The sequence below is a fragment of the Lutjanus erythropterus genome, chromosome 11 (genome assembly GCF_056507025.1).
Source record: "Lutjanus erythropterus isolate fLutEry1 chromosome 11, fLutEry1.hap2, whole genome shotgun sequence".
NCBI classification, from domain to species: domain Eukaryota; kingdom Metazoa; phylum Chordata; class Actinopteri; order Lutjaniformes; family Lutjanidae; genus Lutjanus; species Lutjanus erythropterus.
The window spans coordinates 9,925,925-9,948,450 of NC_139327.1; the positions used below are offsets into that span (position 1 = coordinate 9,925,925).

General features: G+C 36.1%; 2 protein-coding genes across 2 annotated transcripts; both read left to right on the top strand.

The window, feature by feature from the left end:
* Positions 1-980: 980 nt before the first annotated feature.
* Positions 981-9,483, top strand: lim2.1 (lens intrinsic membrane protein 2.1). The gene is made up of 5 exons (XM_084730250.1): positions 981-1,135; positions 3,899-4,080; positions 5,378-5,527; positions 6,871-7,005; positions 9,254-9,483. The coding sequence occupies exons 2-5, from the start codon at positions 3,906-3,908 to the stop codon at positions 9,313-9,315; spliced, it is 522 nt and encodes a 173-aa protein (XP_084586376.1). The 5' UTR covers positions 981-1,135; positions 3,899-3,905; the 3' UTR covers positions 9,316-9,483.
* A 7,281-nt stretch (positions 9,484-16,764) lies between these two features.
* Positions 16,765-18,990, top strand: bsx (brain-specific homeobox). Its single transcript, XM_084730704.1, has 3 exons — positions 16,765-17,119; positions 17,689-17,879; positions 18,432-18,990. Exons 1-3 carry the CDS (start codon positions 16,876-16,878, stop codon positions 18,687-18,689), a joined length of 693 nt encoding a protein of 230 aa, XP_084586830.1. The 5' UTR covers positions 16,765-16,875; the 3' UTR covers positions 18,690-18,990.
* The last annotated feature ends 3,536 nt before the right edge of the window (positions 18,991-22,526 follow it).

The following is a 22,526-nucleotide window of genomic DNA, read 5'->3' on the forward strand; positions in this document are numbered from 1 at the left end:
ATCAGGAGCAAAATAAGCAAAAAATATCTGAGCATTTCCTGCTTTGAAACTGCTGTGAGTAATGGCAGTCTCAAACAAACAAAAAAAGAAAAATGGAAATCAATTCATAAATGAAACCGTACATATAAATGAAACATTAGTTCTGGATCATGAGCAGTTCACACTGGAATATGTTTTTGGCCACATTTCAAAAATAGTGTGAACAGCTAAACAAAACAAAAAAAGATCTCAAAGATCTGAGCACTAAGGCTTGCAGTGTGAACGTACCCTCATTTACTGATTCAATGAGAATTAAGAGATGAAATTATGCTTAAAGAATTTCAAAAAGCTATAAATGTTTTTGCTTTTGGGGAGAAGTTATCTATGACTAAAACTACGGCACAATAGTCACAAGATAAACTGTCACAAGAGCATGTAGTTGTTTAGATCATCTTCTATTTGATACACAGCTCACTGGTAGCACTGTGACATTTTCCTGATACAGGATCTTCATCTGCTGTTTCAAAGTTTTAAATTTTATATGTTTTGTGATTAGTATACAGAAAAGTGAATAATACTGGTTAAAATATAAAGTTTACCTAATAACTTGTATACATCCAGTATGTGGTAATATTACTTCATTTCTGTACATGTAACAAAAATCAAATGGAAGAAATTTATAAAAAAAAGTGTAGCCATAGAGTGTCAAAGGTTCACTCTTAACAGGCATATCAAGCCTTAATGAGACTTTTTTTTAACAGTGTAACAATGTTTGCTTTTATAAAAAGGCAGAAATCAAGCGCAGAGCTGATTTAATGCCTGGCTTGCCCTCCACTAAAGCCACTGTAGCCCTCTACTTTCAATCAAAACCATGCAGTCATCAGTATTACTTCAGCTTGCCAAGCTTTGGCCATTTCTGTTTTTTCAGCAGATTCCCAAACCACAAAACTGGTGGGTGCTGATTGGCCGGTGGCCGGCCTGGCCTATTGTCTCAGCGCTGTGTTTGTTGTAGCCCCACTTTCCACCTATTCACCCCGTCAAACGCTAGTGCTATTAGCCTGCTGGAAATCTGCCTGTCTTGGCATTATAGGATCTTGTTGTATTTTGTCAGGTAACCCTGTCTTCATAAACGTCTTCATAAAAGGGGTTGATTAAGGTAAGATCGCACTGAATGTTGTCCAATAAGTGTTGGTGTTCATTTCATTATCAGTCTTTTTATTTGTTTCTTATTTCTTTGTGCTGTTTTCTCCACGTGGAGACACAGCTGCAGCTCTGAGAGTCCACTGGGGATGCTGCAAATATTAACCATCGCTGTATCACAAAATGTACACACCTGTTTTTGTCTCACATTATTGTCTTTTAAAGTGTCTTTATATATAAGTCTCAGAACTCCCATGGACACAAACCTTTTCACTCTGCAGGCAATTAGGCACAAGTCTGGTGACGGTGATGGAAAAGACATTAAAACTCTGTAAGAAAGAATGAAAAATAGAGACGAGAAATGAAAACCTTATTCTACAGAATAAGCACCGCCAGAAAAAGAAAAATGTATAACATGAAAAGCTTACTGTCATAAAAACAGGAAAGAGAGAATTTTTTTTTTTTACAACATCCAAAATTATCACATTGTTATGACAATATACTATTTATCTTGTTAGAATGTGAAACATTTCATATTATAACATCATAACTTGTATTGTTATATCTCCTAATATGTCATCACATTATAACATTATCATGGTATAACGTGATAACATATTGTTATAACAGGAATCTTTTCTTGTTATAGCAATATTGGCGAGTATTTATTTTGTTATAACCTGAAGCATTTCACATTATAATGTGAGAATTTATTGTTATAACAAGAAACTTTTTTTGTTATAACAGTGAAGGCTACTGTTTATCTTGTTATAACCTGAAGCATTTATTTTAGAACATGCCAACTAATATTTTTATATTATGTTGTTATAAAGAAAATATATAATAAAAAAAAAAGATTCACATTATAACAAGATGCATAGTATGGTGTCATAAAAATGAAAGTTCCTGAATGTGATATTTTTGCTCGTCATAATAATGTGAAGATATCTTGTTATAATGTGATGATTTATTGTTATAACAAAGAAACATGTCTTGTTATAACAATATGGGTTACTATTTATCTTGTTATAATGTGAAAAGTTCCATGTTATAATGTGATAACTTATATTGTCATAACCTGTGAAGTTAAAAAGTTATCAAGAAAAGTTACAACTTGATAAGTTTGGATTTTGTTATAACATAAAGATATCTTACCATAATAATGTTAACATATATTGTTATAATACATCATTATAAAAATATAAATTATCACGTAACAATATAAGTTATCATGCTGTAACATGAACTTTTTGAGTTATAATATGATACAAGAACATTATACAAATATCTTGTTATAATGTGACAAGTTTGTAAATCATAACAATGTGAAGACATCTTGTTACAACCTGAAAAACTTATTATTAATAGCAATAAACTTTTCTGTTATAATGTGATTTAAAAAAAAAAAGGTTACTCTTTATCTTGTTTTAATGTGAAACATCTCATGTTATAATGTAATAACTATAAGTTATTACATTATAATATTACAGTTATAGTAGTTATTTACTTACTTTTGACATCATAACAACACACATGGAATACTCTTATAACAATAAGATTTCTCATTATAACATGCTAACTTATATTGTCATAATGCATTGTTCTAAAACAATGTTATCACATTTAACAATATAAATAATCATGTTATGACATTATGACACTTAGAAAACATGCTGTTATGACAATAAACTTTTCACATTATAACATGATACGGATCAGTTTTTCTTCCGTTGGCGTGCAGTCGTACACTGCTGTATTATTCTAACCTGATCACCAGATAGACATTGTTGAACAAGGGGAGAGGATTTGTATCATTGAAACGACTGCAAAACAAACATGCACAGTATTTCTCTTCATACTGATAGGTCCATTTTCTCAGGCGTTTTTCAGGTATATGAGACATTTGAAGTGTGAGTTGAAGACTTTCTGGGGAAAAGGTTGAGTGATGTGATTGTGTGATTGAGAGGAAGCAGTCAGACTCGAGGTCAGTGCCTGTCACAGCCAAGGCCTCTGTCTGAATGAAGAGAAAATTAACTCTAACTGCTTGTTTCAGGGGGTTTTATCCAAGGTAGGAAGAAAATGACTGCTGAGGAAAATATTAAATCCAACTGGCTGACTGATTATTAGATAAAATAATTAGATTTTTCTATACTGCACTGACTGTGCTTGGGGATCAAATGGATTAAAAAAGTGCTCTGATTCAGATTGAGACAGCTGCTGGATGTTGCCGGAGAGGATGGTCAGAGGGAAATGTGATCCAGCGGAAATACAGAGCTCTTCACTGAATACACAGAGCTCTTCAACGAGCATCCCGTTCAGGTTTCAGACATAACAAGATATATCTATCTATCATCCTTTCCCCACCCAAAAAAACCCATGACAGCTCTCCATGAGACGGAGAGGACGGCCGCAGGATATTGCATCCAGGTGGAACAATGAGCAATACATGTATCAAGTATCAAAGCATCGCTGGACTCGATAGACGCTGGGTGTGTGTGTGTCTGTGTGTGTGCACTGGGGTGGGTGGGGGTGTATGTAAAGCCCATCTTCAGGGACTGATCTCCAAGAGAACAAAGTGGAGCGCGCGCACACAGGCGACCCCGCAGCTCAATCCAGTGGAAATAATATGTTCATTACAACGCAATTACTGACACTTACACCCTCTCTCCCTCAAGTGTGTGTGTGTGTCTGTGCGAGGTGGGGAGAGGAGGGGGCTCTGCCACTGACCGCTGATGCTAAGTGACCTTATGTTCCTCTGTGTGTATATGTGTGTCTGCAGGTGCAGGATGTACAGCTTTATGGGTGGAGGGTTGTTTTGTGCAGGCGTGGGGAACATCCTCCTGATCGTTTCCACAGCAACCGATTACTGGATGCAGTATCGGCAGTCCAGCAACTACATGCACCAGGGCCTGTGGCGCTACTGTATGCCGGGGAAGTGCTTCCCTCACAATGACAGCATTGGTAAGTGAAGTCAAAGGGGGCTCATGTAGATGACTGGGAAACTGCAAACGCTCAGTTAGATCTACAAATAATCCTGAAAGGTGGAGCGAATCATTCATTGGCTGAGATAAAGCTCAAAGGGAGGAGCTAGAAGGGCTTTTCACACTGCACTTAGCCCTGTGCTAACAGCATTCTTAGAACCTTTTTAGCCTCTTTTCACGCTGAATATTCTTAGCCATGGGCTAACAAGCTCTTGGATAGGATCATGTTTCTCAGTGGGGCTGGTATTGCAACAATTCACACAAATTAAATCAATCTCTATAAATCCTGCACCAACTTGCAATTTTGACATTGTAGCTTCCTGTGAGTTCCATCTTAGTTCCCCACACAAACATTATTTACAGACAGTGCACAATGTGAGATCATTCTTAGCCTCGGGATAAGTGCAGTGTGAGAAGCCCTACAATGTCACATCCCAAAGTCTTTGTCCAAGTTCTAAGACATTAGCCTAGGGCTTGCTGGCCCTGCTCTAGAGCAGGGTTATCACCTGAAAATTGACTAAATGCAGTGCCAGAGGGTGTCAGTATGAAACAGGGCTAAATGCTCCGACAGGTGCTTAACCCAGGGCTAGTAGAAATGCAGTGTGAACGGTGTAGCCCTGAGATCAGGTTAACGGTGTGTGTGGTTGTGAAAAAGGGTCAAGTTGTCCCAGCATTAATTCTTAACACAGGGCTAAGGAACACCCTGCGAAAAGCCCTACAGATTCAGCTTTTTTCAAAGTGTCATAAGATATTGAGAAAAGTTAACAAAGTTGTGATCTTGTTAATTCTGTGTTCTATAATTTGTAGCTGTCAAAAACATACTTTGAAAAATGAGAACCCTATTTTCCATTACAAATCCTGTGTAGTTTTATTTAATAATAAATAAAATGCTGCAATACATGATTTTTCAGTTTTAGTTATTTCATTTTTTGTTTGCTTTGTTTTTTTTTTTGGGGAGTTAGGTTTTACTGAGGTCAAAATAGTATAATGCTGCAATTCAGTTTACCATCATCTTTTCAGCAAACTTTAAAATATTTAATATATTTCGTATTTCATTAATGGTATTATTCAGCTTTTAAAATCAGCAGTAGTTTGTCAGGTTTTCAGCATCCATCAGGCACAACACAGTTTCTTCAGAAATTGCTTTCTCTAGTTTTTTACCATTCTTCATCATATTGGCTTGTTAACATGGCCTGAACAGGGTCACATTCATTCACCTCTGTTGACCTGCACTGACCCCAGCAGTGACTCCTACTGACCTCTGACCTTGTCCACAGCACACTTAGACGCCACCCGTGCCCTCATGATCCTCTCTCTTTTGGCCTGTTTCATTGGCATCATCATCGGCATCATGGCCTTCATCCATTACTCCTCCTTTGACAGGTTTGACAAAACCTTTGCTGCAGGCATATTGTTTTTCATCTCATGTAAGTTCACTTCTATTCTTCCTCTACTCTGTTGGTTTGGTTTAAGCTGTAATTTGGGAAACACTGTCTGTGACTCCCATGTTTATAATGCATTATAATGCCTTGTAGCACACTTGTCTTATACTGTGTTTGTAGTAATGCATAATTATATTTATAAGCACTCATAAATATCCATGTTTTATAAAAATAATCATAACACATTAATTTATTTGTTTAACAGGTCATAACAGAAACTGAGTTGAATAACTGATGTGTGACTGTTTCCCCCCCGAAAAATATACTTATATATTATGACTCATTCTTCAGAATAGGAACAAAACTGTATTTTTAGGGGTTTTTGATTTTCACTTTTAAATTATGCTGGAAAAATATATTTTAAAAGGTCAGACTCTTGGCTATTAACCCTTGTAACTGGCCAGTAGTGATTCATTTTTTATTCATTCATTTTTTATTCTTTTTTTTATTTTTTATTTTTCAGCCGAGGTCTATAACTTTGTCAACTCTGTCTGACCCACAAAAAGTTATAGTATTAGAATATAAAACATGTTGGAAATGTTTAATGGTTTTTGTTGCACTAAATACAAAATAATCTACCTGTCTAGACTTTTTGACTCGGTAGCCCAAGTGGGGCACTGACTTTATGTTTTGTTTAGTTTTTTGTTGTTTAATTTAAAACAGTTCATAATTTACATTTATTTCATATATAAAGTCATTAAATAATAGATTTTAACAAACTGGAATTAGAGTGTTGTTATTTATAGATTTTAATTTTGGTAAAAAAAAAAAAAATTTGGGAGATATTTGTCACACAAGAATGGTTGTTATAATTATTTTATAATGCATTTATAATGCATAATAGTTCCATTATAATGCATTATAACACTAATTATAGTGCATTATAAAAGGAAGAAGATACTAAGATCCTTGCCAAAATATGTCAGTGAGTATTAACTCACTGAAAATACTTTTTAATGTGTTGTTATTATTATTGTTATAAAGCATTATAAATATTTATGAACACAATATAATGCATTATAAGTATGTTTATAATCCATTGTAGACATCGGTGTCTATTATCAGCACAGTTTCACAACAAAGTCTTCATTCATGACTGAGAAGATTCATTAAGTTGTGTTTTTAACCGCTTTATTTTGGATAATTTGTAGTGGATTTTATTTAGTATAAGTCATATAATTTGGTGTTATTCAAGTCAATATGGTCACTACAAGAACGTAACTTTAGCGATTTTCCATGAGCAGTCAGTAGTAATGGTTGCCCTTGTGTACAGTCTTTCAGAAACATTTCTTCACGTGTTCATATTCCTTTTTTTATTCCCTGCTCAGGCTTTTTAGTGTTTCTAGCGATGGCAGTGTACACGGGTGTGACTATTAACTACTATGGGAAACGCTATGGAAACTGGAGGTTCTCCTGGTCCTATATCATTGGCTGGGTGTCAGTGGTGCTCACCTTCTTTTCAGGTAAACATGAAGCCCGACAAACCAAACTGCATCAGGTCTCCTCTCTTTCACAAAGAGACCATCAAATCCCTTCACAGTAACATTTAACATCATTTTCTTCTAAATGTTAAGTTCTTTTCAAACTACTGTGTAACCTTGAGTGAGTTCCTGGATAAGCAACTAATGCACTCAGTGAAGAGAAGATAAAACCACTGCCTGCAGAACATATCATATATGAAGTCATGGTTCAAACTGCTCTCTCTATATATAAGGTTACACTGGGGCAATATGGACAGAATCAATTATCACAATATTTTTGCCCAAATACCTCAATACTCATATTTATCAATATTATGACAAAATTGCATGGATGACTGTTGGTGTTTTCACAATATTAACACAATGAGATTTTTGATAGACAATCCACCCATTCTTTATAATTGAAAGAAAACAATATTTTAGGGAGTTTTGAATTTTACTGCTGGAAAAATATATTTTCAAAGATCAAATTCTTGTTATAACAAATGAAAACATTTCATAAATTACATACTTAGAATTACATACTATATTTCATATGTATAAATCCTTATAGAATAAACTTTCACCAAAACAATAGAATTAGAGTGTCAGTAGTAATCTTTTTTTTTTAAGTTATTTGGAAAGGCATGATTTGTTCCAATTCTCCAGAATGGCTGTGATATAATGATGAAGTGGGTTAAGTCTGGAAAGTTCAGAAAATAACATCACTGTACTGTAATACAGTCTTTAAAACCAGGAAAAGACCATACAGCGATTTAAGGATATCTAAAACCTAAGACCATTCCTCCTCTCATATCATGATATATCAATTTATTACGCAGACCTATTTTAGACTCCATCATGCAGTACCTTTTGCAGTACAGCATATTTCATTGTACAATGTGCAATGACAACAAAGGCACTCTAATCTTTTTAAAATTCAAAAGTATAGCAGATACAATTATAGTCACTTACATACTGTACTGTCAAGTCCTCAACTAAGTCAATTGTATCCATACTCTATGTGCACTATGTGTTATAAAGGAAACAAAAAGTACAGAGAGTAAGTAAATCTTGCTGAGCAGAAAACAGTCAAAGCATACATGCGTTAAGCCATAGCCAAGCAGCTGGATCAATGATGTGACATTATCAGTAAGTGATGCTTGTAGTAAGTGCTCATCTCTGAATCCTCCACCATGCTGTGCACTGCCTGCTGTTCAGCTGCTTTTCACTATACTGAATATGAAAATGGAGGCAAGCAGCATCCATATGCTGAAAATACCAGGATGATGTTAAACTGCTCTGCTGCTGAGACTGAAAATACCAGCAGAATGACATAGCAGGAGAACTATGATGACTAATAAATAAGTGAAGGAAAACAGCAACATCATTTATATCTATGATATTTTTCATGATGTGCATTCATTCATTAGATGCCATATAACCAGCACATGTAGCCTGTAGCATAAAATTGCAGCTATAGAGATTTTGCATGCACTATAAAAGTTTTTCAGCATAGCGGAGAGCCTTAAAGGGACAGTTCACCCAAAAATCAATTTTCCTCTTATCTGTAGTGCTATTTATCCATATACATTTTTTGGTATGAGTTGCAGAGTTTTGGAGATAGAGCGATTGAGATGTCTGGCATTTGGTATGTGGTGCTCAAAGCACCAAAACAATAGGTTCAAAAAACTGTAAATCAGTGTCTCTTTCCAAAAATCATGACCTGGTTACTTAAGATAATCTAGAGACCTTGTTGTGAGCAGTTTCATCTAGGAACTACTTTCTTTCTCTTCTTTAATATAGGGACTACTTCTGGTAGAATTGACTGCAGAAAAAAAGTAGTGCCAACATGAAACTGCTGCAACAACAAAGCTGTTCCACAAAGTCATACACAACAAACATAAAGAACTTGTTTCAGTGTCTCGGAATGATTTAAGATGTCAGTTTACCATTTTTTAATGAGTAAAAAACATTGATTTACTAGTGCGTCAGAGCCCAAAAATAGCAATTAACCATTGCAGGTACTGCTGTTGAATTAAAATGACACAATTCACCCATAGTCATACATACTGTGTCAATAAACAACATATATAAAACTGAAAAGCATACACCCCCACAAATTCACTACATCACAATATTTTTCTTTTGATGTCATTAAAATTTAAATTATTCATAATAAGATTCATGTAGTCCGAGTTAAATTTCCTGCCAGATTACACAGATGTAACCTCTCTTCTCTTCCCTCCAGGTATCTTCTATCTGTGTGCCTACAGGATGCATGAATGCCCCAGGAGTGCTACCTCTCATTAGAAGACATAAAGCATCATCCAGAAATGAGCCTCGTTGGATTATGATCCTGAGCGCTGCACCGAGGCTGCTTGTATAGGTCCTCACCACCAAAACGGATGCAGAGCTGACCTCTGGATCACCAGTGATCAAAGTTTAAATGGTTTCAATAAAAGATTGGTGAAAACGTGACTCTTCTTTTACATCCACATACGCTGTGCACATTTTACTGGTGTCAGGGTTTTTATTCTTGACTGGGAATGTTTTTAGAGGCTGGCCAGCAGGTTTTATGCCACTAGTAGTGACATAACTTTATTATACTGTGTGCTCATAACTTTAAAGAGTTATTAACCTTAATCCTACTGACTGGAGCACACTCAGGCCTAAGGGGTACCTTTTGTCAAATCTGACAGGTGCTTATTCCAATATTTCATGACTTTATCCATCAGTTCGTTCCTGATGACTTCATATTATTGTTTCTGTTTCACCTTTAATTAGTACTGGGTTCCAGTCAAACGCATCATATTCTATACAGGTTTAATAGATGGACTTCTTTATTAATTGAGATCATGTTTGCTGTGTGTCTTAAAGTATCACACACTGTCACAGAGGACTCATTTTGAAGGAGACGGGCACAGATACAGCAGACAGCAGATTTCCTCATGTGCTCTCTTCATTTATATATGCAAATTAACTGTAACTCTCCTAAAACAATGATAATAATCTCTTTTTATTGCATTGATTACATAACTAATAGGCCTGTTATTTTGAGAATAAACAAGTTAACATTTTGCTGTGATGGCTGTTTCTTCAGTAGTTTATTCTTGGGCAGTGGTGTAGATACGATGGGCTCCAGATAGGCTAACCCTGTTGATTTGACAGCATCAACAAAAATATTACCCAGCAAACATCGCTGTATATTTATTCTGTATATGATGGAAAGACAAAAGGAAATAAGAAACTGCTTTAGTTGAATAGTTTATGCAAGAAAAAAAATAAACTAAATATTGTTTTGACTATTTAAAATAAAGAAAAAGAAAAGTACGGTGGGGATGAGTTGGCCTTTTTGGGGGCATATAAAGTTAAACTTACTTAAATAAATTGAATGTATTTGTGTCTTGTTTGAACACAGGTGTATGTATTTCTAAGGTGGAAATCTGAATCGCTTGCCCCCACTGGGCCCCACTTCAACTGCAGCACCAGTACTGTGTATTTACGCCCCTGTTCTTGGATTTGTAGTCCTTGCTGTACAAAGCAGCTAATCTGTTGTGCAAAATTAAATGAAGAACTGTCTGCATTGAAAAACCACAATGACACTATATGAAAAATGTAGAGGTAGAGTCAACAGGATTTGTCTGAGCTGTTTGTAAAGGCATCAGAACATCAAATACCAACAGCCCCAGCAGGAAAACAATGAGGAAAAAATATGGAAATGCAGGCAGAGGACTGCAGGGTCTCTGCAGACACAGACATCACTACACACTTCTACTGGGTCAGAAGTGATGATTGAAAAAGAACACACCATTTAAGTCTCATTTTTTTCTTTATAAAAAAAAATGTTGCAGATTATACCTTTAAGAAAAATTTTATTTTAAGAAAAATCTCATCAAAAAGTTTATTTTTTCATGATGGGTTGCTATGATGTCTAATTTGATGCATAAAAGAAAAGGACAACCAAATCAACTTTTCCAGAAAATTGTGGTCAAATATAACGGAGTCACACAAAGCAAAAGACACAGTTTGTTTTCCTAAAAAACTGCTCATCCACAGAGACAAAGCCAGGATATTAGAGACACTGGGGTTTGTGGTGCAAGACCACCACAATTACTGTATTATTTGAATACTTCAATGTTTATTATTTTAATTATTTGTTCCTTTTGCTGTCCAGTTAAATTTCTCTAGATTTTATTTCCCAACATGTCCCTGTCCTGGGAAAAAAAAAATCAGCATACTGACATTACATTTTCAGATAGTTTAGTGGGTTTTCCATTGATTATTCATGCAAAGACACTGGAGAATTTTCTCAACCCATATATAACCCATAAAAACCCAGTGGCACAGATATGCAAGAAATAATATTATGAGGGGGGAATAGTCCATACCTTAATTTGTTATTTATTGGGCTAAAAAAAAAACTAATCAAATTAAATGCATTAAGTACTGGAATCAACCTGTAAAATAAACATAAGTGTAGAATGCAAACTTCCTCCAGGTTCCTAAACATCCAAGTTTCCATTAAGAAAAGCAGGAGACATGACCTCAGTGTCTTCAGTGGTAGCCACAGCCCTGCTCACCCATATTTACGAGAGAAATATTTTTTTGGGGGAAAAAATGTAGATATACTGTGTAATGTGGATAGACCTTCTTCTGCACTACATGACTGTGTGTTACCAGATGACTGGAGTGAAGCAGAGAAGCTCTGTCAGTCACTGCTTTGCACACTGTAATCTGAGTGTTAGCCAGTACACCACTGCAAACCTCTGATCCAAACGTGCCACTTAACGCAGTGACGCACTGGCTGGCCGGCTCAAATTTTTTACTTAATGAAATGGCCACAGAAAGCCGCTTAACCGCGGCTCGAGAACGGATCCTTAAGACGATTTCATCACCATTTGTTTCATTTACTTTCTAATTTCCCCCTAAAAGCAACTTGTTATCCTGGTGCGCTCCATAAAAGGGATTGACGCGCAGCCAGGTGCAGCAGGGTTACCTCCATCTGCTTTAAAAGCTGCTTTTTCTTCTGCTGCTGGTCTTCAACTTCACCTCACACATGAAACACAAAGAACAAAAGAAATACAGTTTAGATGGAGCTCTGACTCCTGGAATCATCGTTCTCTTCCAAACCTGCCAAAGAAAATTCTGTTCATTGTCTCCTGAATGACTTTGGTGGAAACATATTTGACAGAACGTGCAAAATAAGAAAGATGTAAGGGCTTGTTAGAAGATTGTGCACTGGGGTCTGGTGCTGTAGAGGTACTGGATTTGGGGGGCTAATATCAAAACTAATATTAATAATATCCGACATAGATGCATCAGTGGATAAAGCAAGGGTCCCTCAAATGTGCTTATCAAACACATGTAACAAAGATATGTGATGGAGAAAGCATATTTTACAGATTAACAATAAACTTTATTCTTTATTCTCCAAACTTTCACTGGTATTAAATAAACTCTATATATATACACAATTGGACACATATATTCCAATACTGAAACAGAGAACAGATAGATGTAATGATAGGCCAGTACTGAGCCAGTAATATCAGCCTGCTGGCTGTACTTTATATACTGCTGAGTAGAACAATTTATAAAAAATACATCATGTTCTATCAGATGATTTATATTTTATATTAATGATCAGAATCTCCAATATAACTAGTAACTGAAGTTTTTCAAATAAATGTAATAGATTAAAAAGTACAATAGCTTATTGGTTTCCAATATGTGATGGAATAGAAGTATAAGTAACTCAAAACTGTGCAGTACTTGAGTAAATGTACTTAGTTACTTTCCACCACTGCTTTGGCCTACAGATAAAAATAGAGCTTTTGATATGCATCGTTTATTTGCCTTTGTGGTGTTTTTACTATAGTCGGCTATATAGTGAGTATATAGTGAGCTAGTAAAATGTATATTTGAACATTTACGAGTCTATAATATATATTTTTTTATTTTGGCATGAATCCCATGATTTTATGTAACTTTTCGATTTGTCCTGTAGTGGAAACGAATGAAACAATCGGCATTTTGGACGCTGATACTAATGAAGCCCAAAGTAAATGTGATACGCCAATACGCCAGTCCAACCTATACATCCGTCTGTCTCTGTTGTGCACACACTGCAGCTGTAGTCCTGCTGGAGTCCTTACTGAGTCTTGATCGGGTAGAATAACGTAAAGTCCCTGTCGTACCAGAAGCTGTATGATTTGCAACCACCCCACTGTGCTGATTTGCATTTTGAGCGCTCACGTCCATTTAAGACGAACCTATGCAAACTAATGCAGCGGAAGAGAAGAGAACAGCGCTTTCCAGCGTAACTGATTCCCACTAATTAATTTGTTCTGCCTCCATCTGATCAGATGGAAATCCTGTCCTCCAGCCCCAGGATTACAACTTCCGCTCTGACTTCTCCCTTAATTGCCTAATAGCATTGCAGCGTGAATTCTGCCTACATTAAGACACTTTCACATTAAGCGGCCTGATTGGAAATGTGATGACAACACCATATCAACAAATTACAGCGCACCGCTTTCTTTCGCAAATGGGCACAGGAGCGGCACTTGTACTCTCCCAGATTTTAATACCCACAATTACAGCCAATTTGCGCGGAATTACTAGACAGACCTGCAGCAGAACAATCCTCCTGTGACACAGGCTACATCACTTGATTCAAAAAGTAGCTGCTAACATGAAGGAAGAGTGCACAAGTTCTCCACACACACACACGCATACACACAGTGTGTGTGCTCACATGTTCAACTTTCAACACAAGGCAATCTAAAGTTTTCTGTCCAAGTCCATCAGCGGCATGAGGGACTTAAACAAAGTCATTACACAACTGTTATAATAAGAATGGAAAAGTTACAAATCACTAATGAATACAATCACATAATAAATAGAAAAACTATTTGGTAACACTGTCTATGATGCATTACAAACATACTTAAAATGCGTGATATTGTGCTTATAACATCGTATAATTATAGTTAATGCATTAATACATATTATAATGACTTATAAGGTCAATACTTAATAATTGCTGGTTGTCCACTGACATTTTATTTACCAAGGGTCATAATGTATTATATTTCTCATTGTTGTACACACTGTTGTAATACATTATATTTGTTATACATTATAAATTATACTATATTATTATACATTTCATAATGCATTATAATCCCTGTGGCTTATAATGTTATTATAAACAATGTTTTTATGGGGAAACACTACATTACTTAAATGTAAATGTCCATCATTCAGTTGTTGATCATGAAAAAGTTTCTAAATCTCTGTTATGACCTGTTACACAAATAAACCAATTTTACAACGTCTTGTGTTCTTGCAGATTTAATGAGCTTCACTTCAGTTAAAGCAAACAATGAGCACTTAGAGTGACTTATAACCAGGTTGTTTTGTTATTATTTTATAACACATTATAAATATTTATGAGTGCTTATAGCTCTAATTATGCATTGCTATAAGCACAGTATGATGCAAAGTAAGTATAATGCATTATAACACATAGACATGGATGTCCGAGTGTTACCAAATAGTTTAATATTCTACAGTATTATGAATATTTATGAGTAATTATGCATTACTAAAAGCACAGTATAACAGTTTAAGTATGTTTATAATACATTATGATGCATTATAGACAAGGGTGTTAACAAATATTTTAGATGGGCTGAAAAAAAATACGAAGAAAATTAATAAAATACACCTGTGTCAATGAGTGTTTTAGCAGCCATGTGCAGTAACATATATACTACGGGGAACACTGCAGCAGTAACACCATGAAGCCAAATGACACAAATGACTCACTGTTGCACACTGACACATATTAAAAACTACATGCTAAGGTATCACAGACAACTGGACTTGCTTAGCTTCTTGAGGTTGTTTCAGAGCTGAAGAAATGTCTTGGATGAAAGATGAAAAAATCCTATAATCCTTAATGGATAACATTACCTGAAGGACTGAGGATCTTCACAGACATCAAAAGCTATAATTAATAATTACAGTATAATCAAACTAACCAAGTACATTTGTGCATAAGTACAATTTTGAGGTACTACTACTTCACTTAAGTATTTCTATTGTATGCTACTCCACTACATTATTGAAACCAGTGTTGTACTTTTTACTCCACTACACTTATTTGGCAGCTGTAATTACTAGTTACTTACTTACACACTTTGAAGATTCACATTACTAACACCAAAATAAATCAAAAACATGATATATTAGTGACTCTACTCAGCAGTATGTAAAGATAAACTAGAGCTAGATAGATATATCAGTTGGCTGATATTATTGGCCCAATATTGGCCTGTCACAGCTATATCTGCTTGCTGCCTGTTTCAGTATTGGCATAATGCAGATTATTATTATTATTATTATTATTATTATTATTATTATTATTATTATTATTATTAGAGGCATCATTGTGTGTATATTTGTTCCTTTTCCATAATTCAAGCTTAATATAGATTTTTCTTCTGCCTGTTTTTTTTTAATTTTCTAGTTCTTTGTAAATAAAAATACCAGTGAAAAGTTGCTTACTTGCCTCTGTGCCTCATATATACATACACACACAAGAATATCAGATGATATATGGATGTCAGAATTTTTTTTGTTTGTTTGTTTGTTTGTTTTGTTTTTGTTTGTTTATTCCCTAATATTGGTATCTGCATCAGCCAAAAAAAATCCACCAACACTCAGGCTCGAGTGTAAAGCAGCTGAAATGAGCTCCACCATTACCAGCTGCAACATAAAAGAGATTAACATATTAATGCATCACTAATTATAATCCAGTTATATAATAAATGTGATTCTAAAATTAAGCATTCTACATAATGATGAGTACTTTTTGACACTTGAATCTTGTCTTATTAGCACACTTTGCGTATATTTTAATGCCAGTACTTTTATACTTTAACTTAAGTAAGATTCTAAATGCAGGACTTTTACTTGTTTTGTTTTTTTTGTTTTTTTTTACACTGTTATTTAAATATAAGATCTGAGTACTTCTTCTTTTTCCATCACTGGGACAAAGCCACTTTTAACTCACTACTAAACAGAAATAAAGTTACGAACTGCTGAAAAAATAAGTTTCAATGAAGAATAAAAAAAATTTTATTTACGCACATTTTTTGTTTAAGGCACCATCAGATATATAGGCTTGAAATGGCTCTTAGATTTTCCTTCCAACAATGTTAAACAGCAAAAAGTAACAGTCATACCAATATAAGGGTTTTTCAGCACCATGGCGAGCGCCCGACTGCACCGACAGACAGGCCTAATGAGCAAAGACACGCTTTGGATTTTTATGTACATCTTCCCTGTATTCATAATTAACGAAATGTAACACTTAATGTGCTAATATTTGAGTTGGGAAACTGAATTTTAGGCTAAATAACGAATATTAGCCATGAGGAAATGCATGGTTGCTAGGCAACCACATAAGCACGGCTGCGAGCGCCGATTCTCGGTCGGATTTTCGGTGGCCGTTCAACTGACCGTGGTGCGTTCACAGGTGCGCCGCATTTCTGGAAACTGTTTGCTTTTTTCACCAGCCTCAAAACCATCTCATCCAATCAGAGGCGAGAGCCGGCCCCCCACCTCTCCCCTCCGCCCAGACGCAGCTCTAATTGGCTGATGCGCAAATCAATTTCCCCAATCCGCTCGCGTGTGTGAATAAATAGTTGTTGGAAATGTGCCCTCCCACTGATATCTATGTAACCATTGAGCGGGCGCACACAGTGGCTGCATTAAGCCTGGAGAGCCGGAGAGAAGAGAGAGCACATAGATGCTGCTGCAGGTGTGAAGGCTGGAAAACAACAAACACAAACTAGCACCATGAGTATGAACTACGCGTCTGCGGCGCCCACGCAGAGGTCCACGTCGTTCTTCATCGAGGACATCTTACTGCACAAACCCAAGCCGCTCAGAGAGGTCATCCCCGCGCCCTTCTGCAGCACGCTGGCGTCCAGGATGCCCATCCTGGAGTACGGATACCCGCTGATGCCCACCCCGATACTGGCTCCGCATCCGCACCACCCGCTGCACAAGCCAGAGCACCACCAGTACTTCTTCACCTCTGGTAAGAGACAGCAGGGACATGAGACAGAGGACAGGCCTGAGGGAAACTTCTGACAGCAGCCTGCTACCTGTTGCTGGAGTCTATTGGCTATAAACGCTGTTTAATAATAAAAAAAAAAAAAATCACTTTTGGACTTATTCATATTGGAAAACTGTTGTCAGTGCTATTTATAAATTTATGGAATTGCAAAAGCCCATATTATAGGAATGTGTATGAGAATATGACATCATCTGCAGTGAGAGACGGGTTGACATAAATTCTCTCACGTGCAAAATAAAGGAAAAGTGAATAACCTTGTTCATGTAGTTTATTCAGTTCTCATTTACTGCATAAAATGAAAAAATATATATTTTTTAAAAGGCAATTGTTGCATTAAATTATTCTGTAAATAATGAGGCGAGACTGCCTTTACATTCAGCAAAATTATGTGGGTAAAAGAAATGATCAAACTATAAATCACTAAACGCCTGTTGATTCAGACTGCATGCTTTTAAGAGTTTTATTTAGATATTTGTTGTTCTTTTTATTGTTTAAGTTGCCATTTAAAATCATTGTTTCGTGCCCTGCAGGGATGCAGATGCCGGCTCTGTTCCAGCACCACGCAGAGTTACCGGGGAAGCACTGCAGACGCAGGAAGGCCCGGACGGTCTTCTCAGACTCCCAGCTGTCCGGCCTGGAGAAGAGGTTCGAGATCCAGAGGTACCTGTCCACGCCGGAGAGAGTGGAGCTGGCCACGGCGCTCAGCCTGTCCGAGACACAGGTACACACACACACTCACACACACACACACCTGGAAATGAAATGTACCAATGTATGATGCCTTGAATGTGGATCCTTGGTTTATTCATTCCAGCCCAAAGATTACATACCACATAAATACAAAAGAAAAATCCAAGAACAGACTCATAAATCGATATAAAAAAATAATAAACAATAAATAAATAAACAACATAACAATAAACAACATAAACATCGAGCAAGTGTTATAAGAGCAATACACGTTGTGCTGTTTATGCGTAATTCTGAATATATTCTAATAATATATGAATATACACAAAAAAAAGCTGATATTTCAAAATCATTCTATTTCAGTGTTGTTTAAGGCTATATAAAAACCTAAAAATACAAATAATTTTCGCTTTAAATTGTGGGATTAAAAGATTTCTTTTGTGGGGAAGAAAATTTATTTACAGAGACATTTTAAAAAACAACAGCTGAGCAAACAACAAAAACAATGAAAACAAACGTTAAGGAAACATACAAGCAGAACAGGATCCTCGTTCTAACTCACGCCCCTGTTACACATCTCCAGGTAAAGACGTGGTTTCAGAACCGGCGGATGAAGCACAAGAAGCAGCTGAGGAAGGCGCAGGACGAGAGGAAGACTCCCGGGGAGCTGGAGAGGACCGCGGACAACTCGAGCGAGAGCGAGCTGACGGAGAAGAGCGGCGCGGAGGAGCTGAAACACGGCCTGGAGGCGGACTACCTGCTGGAGGAGAACGACGACGACGACGACGACGACGACGTGGACATCGAGGACGACATTTGCTCCCCGGATCATCTACTATAGTAGGCTGCACGTTGTTTTATACCAGAGCAGCGACTGTAAATACACTGTAAATAATACTGACTTTTTCTTTTCCATCCGTTAATACAAATATATAAGTTACTGTTTAACTGTACACAATACAATGTTAATATTTATTTAAACATGCAAAATGGGCCCAGTGATTTTTTTTATATAATTGCCCATTTCCCTCTGTGTATAGACTATGAAAATTTGCGCGTTGTTATGTCTGACCAGAAAGAATATATCTCGCTATCATTATTATTACTATTATTATTATTATTATTGTCGTTATTATATAAAATTTCTATTTTATTTTGAAATGTCAATCTTATGTCTTCTTTATTTTATTTTAATCTGCATAAATGATTATAAATAACCTAATCGACGCTCCATGCTATCCCATCCTTTTGCACTTTTATTCCAAAAGAAATTTCTTTTTTAAAATCGTTTTCTTATTTTTAATTTTGTCTACTTCTTGTTACATTTTATTTGTCCATATTGTTGGAAGTTTTGTAAATCAATGAAGACACTGCGCTTCACTGGCATTTATATTTTTGTCTGTAAATATATAAATATAGTATATAAATGATGAATCGGTTGTCGGCTCCGTTTGTTCTATTTGCCCTCTTTTTTTTTTCTTTCTTTCATTCCCATAGCTCAGTTGAGCGGGAATGATCCAGAAACGTCTGGAAAATAATCACATAAATGAAGCATTAATGTGCTATTTTTGTTGCACATGTCAGAAGTCAAACGGCTCTGTCCTCTGGCTGCTGCAGCACTTTGATTAGGAGCCGCTCTCCTCAGCATGGAGCGCAGTTTCGAGAGCGAGGCTGCTTGTTCTCTCCTGCATGGTGGTCGCATCCCGCTGCGCGTTAAACCAACAAACACAAACGCAAGAGACAGACAGCAGGACAGCTGCCAAACGCCTCCAGCAGACTGACTGCCTGTCAATAAGATAAGTTTTATGTTTTCCTCACTGAACAAATTATCTATAATAATTTCCATACAGAATATAGTGAAATAACAGCATTCTAATGTGAGAATGAAATGAAGCTGTTAAATGATCTTTGATAAAGGGTAGATTTTTTGTTTATCTGGGGAGATTGAATTCTATAAAGTATGAGAACAACATTCAGCTTTTTCTAATATTTATACATTTTTGCATTGCTAAGAATACTCAAGCTTGTGGCACATGGACCAGTGTTAAAGGTTTGCTGGATGTGCTGGTTGTTTTCAAGAAAATCAGTCAGTCATGGAAATTTCTGTAGTACAAGAAATATTTCATTTTTCAGAATAAAATGGTATAGTGGGACCAATATGTTGGACTCCTCTGCTTACGGCAGGAATGTGTTTCTGCATGTAAAATATCTGGCTCAGGCACAGTGATGCTGAAATGATAAAATCCAGTGACGTCTTATTTTTCATGAAAATGTTTCTTTGTCATTTATTTTGAGTCACCACATTATTTTTGCCTACAAACATGACAATTCAGTATGTTAGGAAATAAAATATTCTGAAGGTATATGTATCCATTTAATGTGCACTTTGAGCTAAAACAAATCTTTCATATATTCACTGTGTTTGGTGCAGAATATGGCCATTTCATTAAAATAAGAAAATCATCAGTCGTCCAAATTGCAGAAATGAGCACATATTTATTCCACATTTCATTTTGTACCATTCAGAGACAACTTTCTGAGTGAACACGAGCAAAAAAAGAAATCCAGTAAAAAGATTCGACATCATTTTTAGCCCATGTTGATATTTTTCGTATCAGTGAAAAATAGTAATAATAATAAAAAAGAAGATTTCTCCGAGGGTCCTGTTGTGTAATTTGGTTAATCATAACTATATGATAATTAATATGGTGGATACAAAAGACATGAATTTAAGTTTTTAGTGATATTTCATTAACACACTGATAAAGTACTTTACCACTAGTTCAAATTTCATTCAAATAACCCTTAAATAATCTTGATTAACAGATGTCCAGCATATTGACAAGCATTAAATCCACTTTGCCACACTTGACTGTGTCCTCTGGTCCACAGACAAACCCACTGTGAGACTGCAGGTCTATGAAGCAGATTCATAAAAAAAACAAAAACAAAATAAAACTGTCTCTTCCTGAGAGTGTTGTAGGAAACTATTTCTTGTTAATTTATTATAATAATAGAGGTGGGAGAGGAAAGTATTTACTGTCTAATTATTAATTAGATAACACTTTGTGTAACATTTAGGGATGTAAAAATATACAGAATATAACAATAGCACAATAAAAAAAAGTCTCAGTACTGTGACAATATAAAGAGAGAAAGAAGAAGCACTTTAAGTTAAAAAGAAAAACAAATTTACACATCAGTTTTTACGATTTAATTGAAAAATGAAACTATTTTTAAAGTGATTTTTTTGTTTTCAAATATGATAAATATCCTATCATGGACTTTTTATCTTGGCATTATTTTACCTTGGTTTTTGGTACTGTTACATCTGATGTAAGAGCCACACAGTAACAGATGTATTTCAGAATCATGAAACAGCTCGTATTAAATTGTTTTAATACAAGCTGCATCTCTCACTGGGCTGTCCTCTCTTGTCCTTCGTCCTGGATTCACAGTCCCTTTCCTGCCTTTTGAAAAGCAATTTATGTCATCATCAAAATGTGATTGTGATTAACAGGCAGCGGGGAGAAAAACTACGCGGAGAATAGGCCATGCAGAAGGTGATCAATTAAAAGATTAAGCGTTTTGCAACACATGGACACATCTGCATTTGAGCCTAATAGCAGGGCCATCAGCTCATTTTCAGGAAGCCTGCCGCCTACTGAAAGCGTGCTTCTCACATCAAAGCCTCCACGTCTGCCTTTGCTTCCCAATGGGCAGAAAGGGATGCTAATTTGGCCCCCTTCATGTATAGCGGTGAAAGGCTCCTTCAATTAACTGGATTTCAATGGCAAAAAACGAGTAGGTGGGACCTAAAAAAGATGCAAAGAGACTCAGTCTGGATAGACAGGGTTTCTCATTACATTAAAAAGGGCTCAGTCATTTGTTTCCAACCGCGCATCTGAGGACTTAACACTAAAAACACAGAGCTTCAAAGAGTCCATGATGGGTTAAATAGAGACTATAATCTAATTAAAATATTGCACAGAGGTAAATCGTGCTTTGATAATGATCTGAGGGTTCAATTAGTAAAATGAGCTGCTTGAGAGTGTTTTGTGTTGGCGGGGGTTTCTACTATAAGAACATGGCCACAACACGTAGGACTACGAGCAAATCAGTGTCATCTGTCATTGAGCAGGATTTCCTCTACTGGATACCAGAAAAACAACAAGGAGTGTGTGCATTATTCTACTTCTGTTAAACAGTGTATGAGCAGGTGTAATGTGCTGACAGGGGACAAAAAATGTGGTTAAAATAACAACCTGTCTCTTCCGTACAACAGTGTGGCCATCAGTCAGTGGTCTGGGATAGGTTAAAATGGACTCTATAATCAAAACGAAAAAGTGCTGTTGGTGATTCTATGACTTGACAAACACTTCATTTTATCAAGGTCAGTAACTTCAGTGATGTTTGTCTCTTCCTCGCAAAAAAACAAAGTCAGAGAGACCCTGTTTAATATCTGTGTATTGAGCAGGTACATACAGTTATGTCTGGTCATGTTGTGTAAATAATATTGCATATGAGTGCAAATGCTAAAATCAATGTAATGCACCAAATCTACATTGCATACAAAGTTTCTAATATTAAAGGTAAAACTGGACTTTTAATGAGGATGTCCAGTCAGTCATGATGGTAAATGTAGTCAGCTGAAGCAGTAAATTCCTCAGTGCTGCTA

Coding starts and splice junctions, on each gene's coding strand:
- lim2.1 (XM_084730250.1), top strand. CDS start 3,906: ATGTACAGCTTTATGGGTGGAGGGTTGTTTTGTGCAGGCGTGGGGAAC. Junction 4,081..5,377: donor CCCTCACAATGACAGCATTG/GTAAGTGAAGTC, acceptor CCTTGTCCACAG/CACACTTAGACGCCACCCGT. Junction 7,006..9,253: donor GGTGCTCACCTTCTTTTCAG/GTAAACATGAAG, acceptor TCTTCCCTCCAG/GTATCTTCTATCTGTGTGCC.
- bsx (XM_084730704.1), top strand. CDS start 16,876: ATGAGTATGAACTACGCGTCTGCGGCGCCCACGCAGAGGTCCACGTCG. Junction 17,120..17,688: donor CCAGTACTTCTTCACCTCTG/GTAAGAGACAGC, acceptor CGTGCCCTGCAG/GGATGCAGATGCCGGCTCTG. Junction 17,880..18,431: donor TCAGCCTGTCCGAGACACAG/GTACACACACAC, acceptor ACACATCTCCAG/GTAAAGACGTGGTTTCAGAA.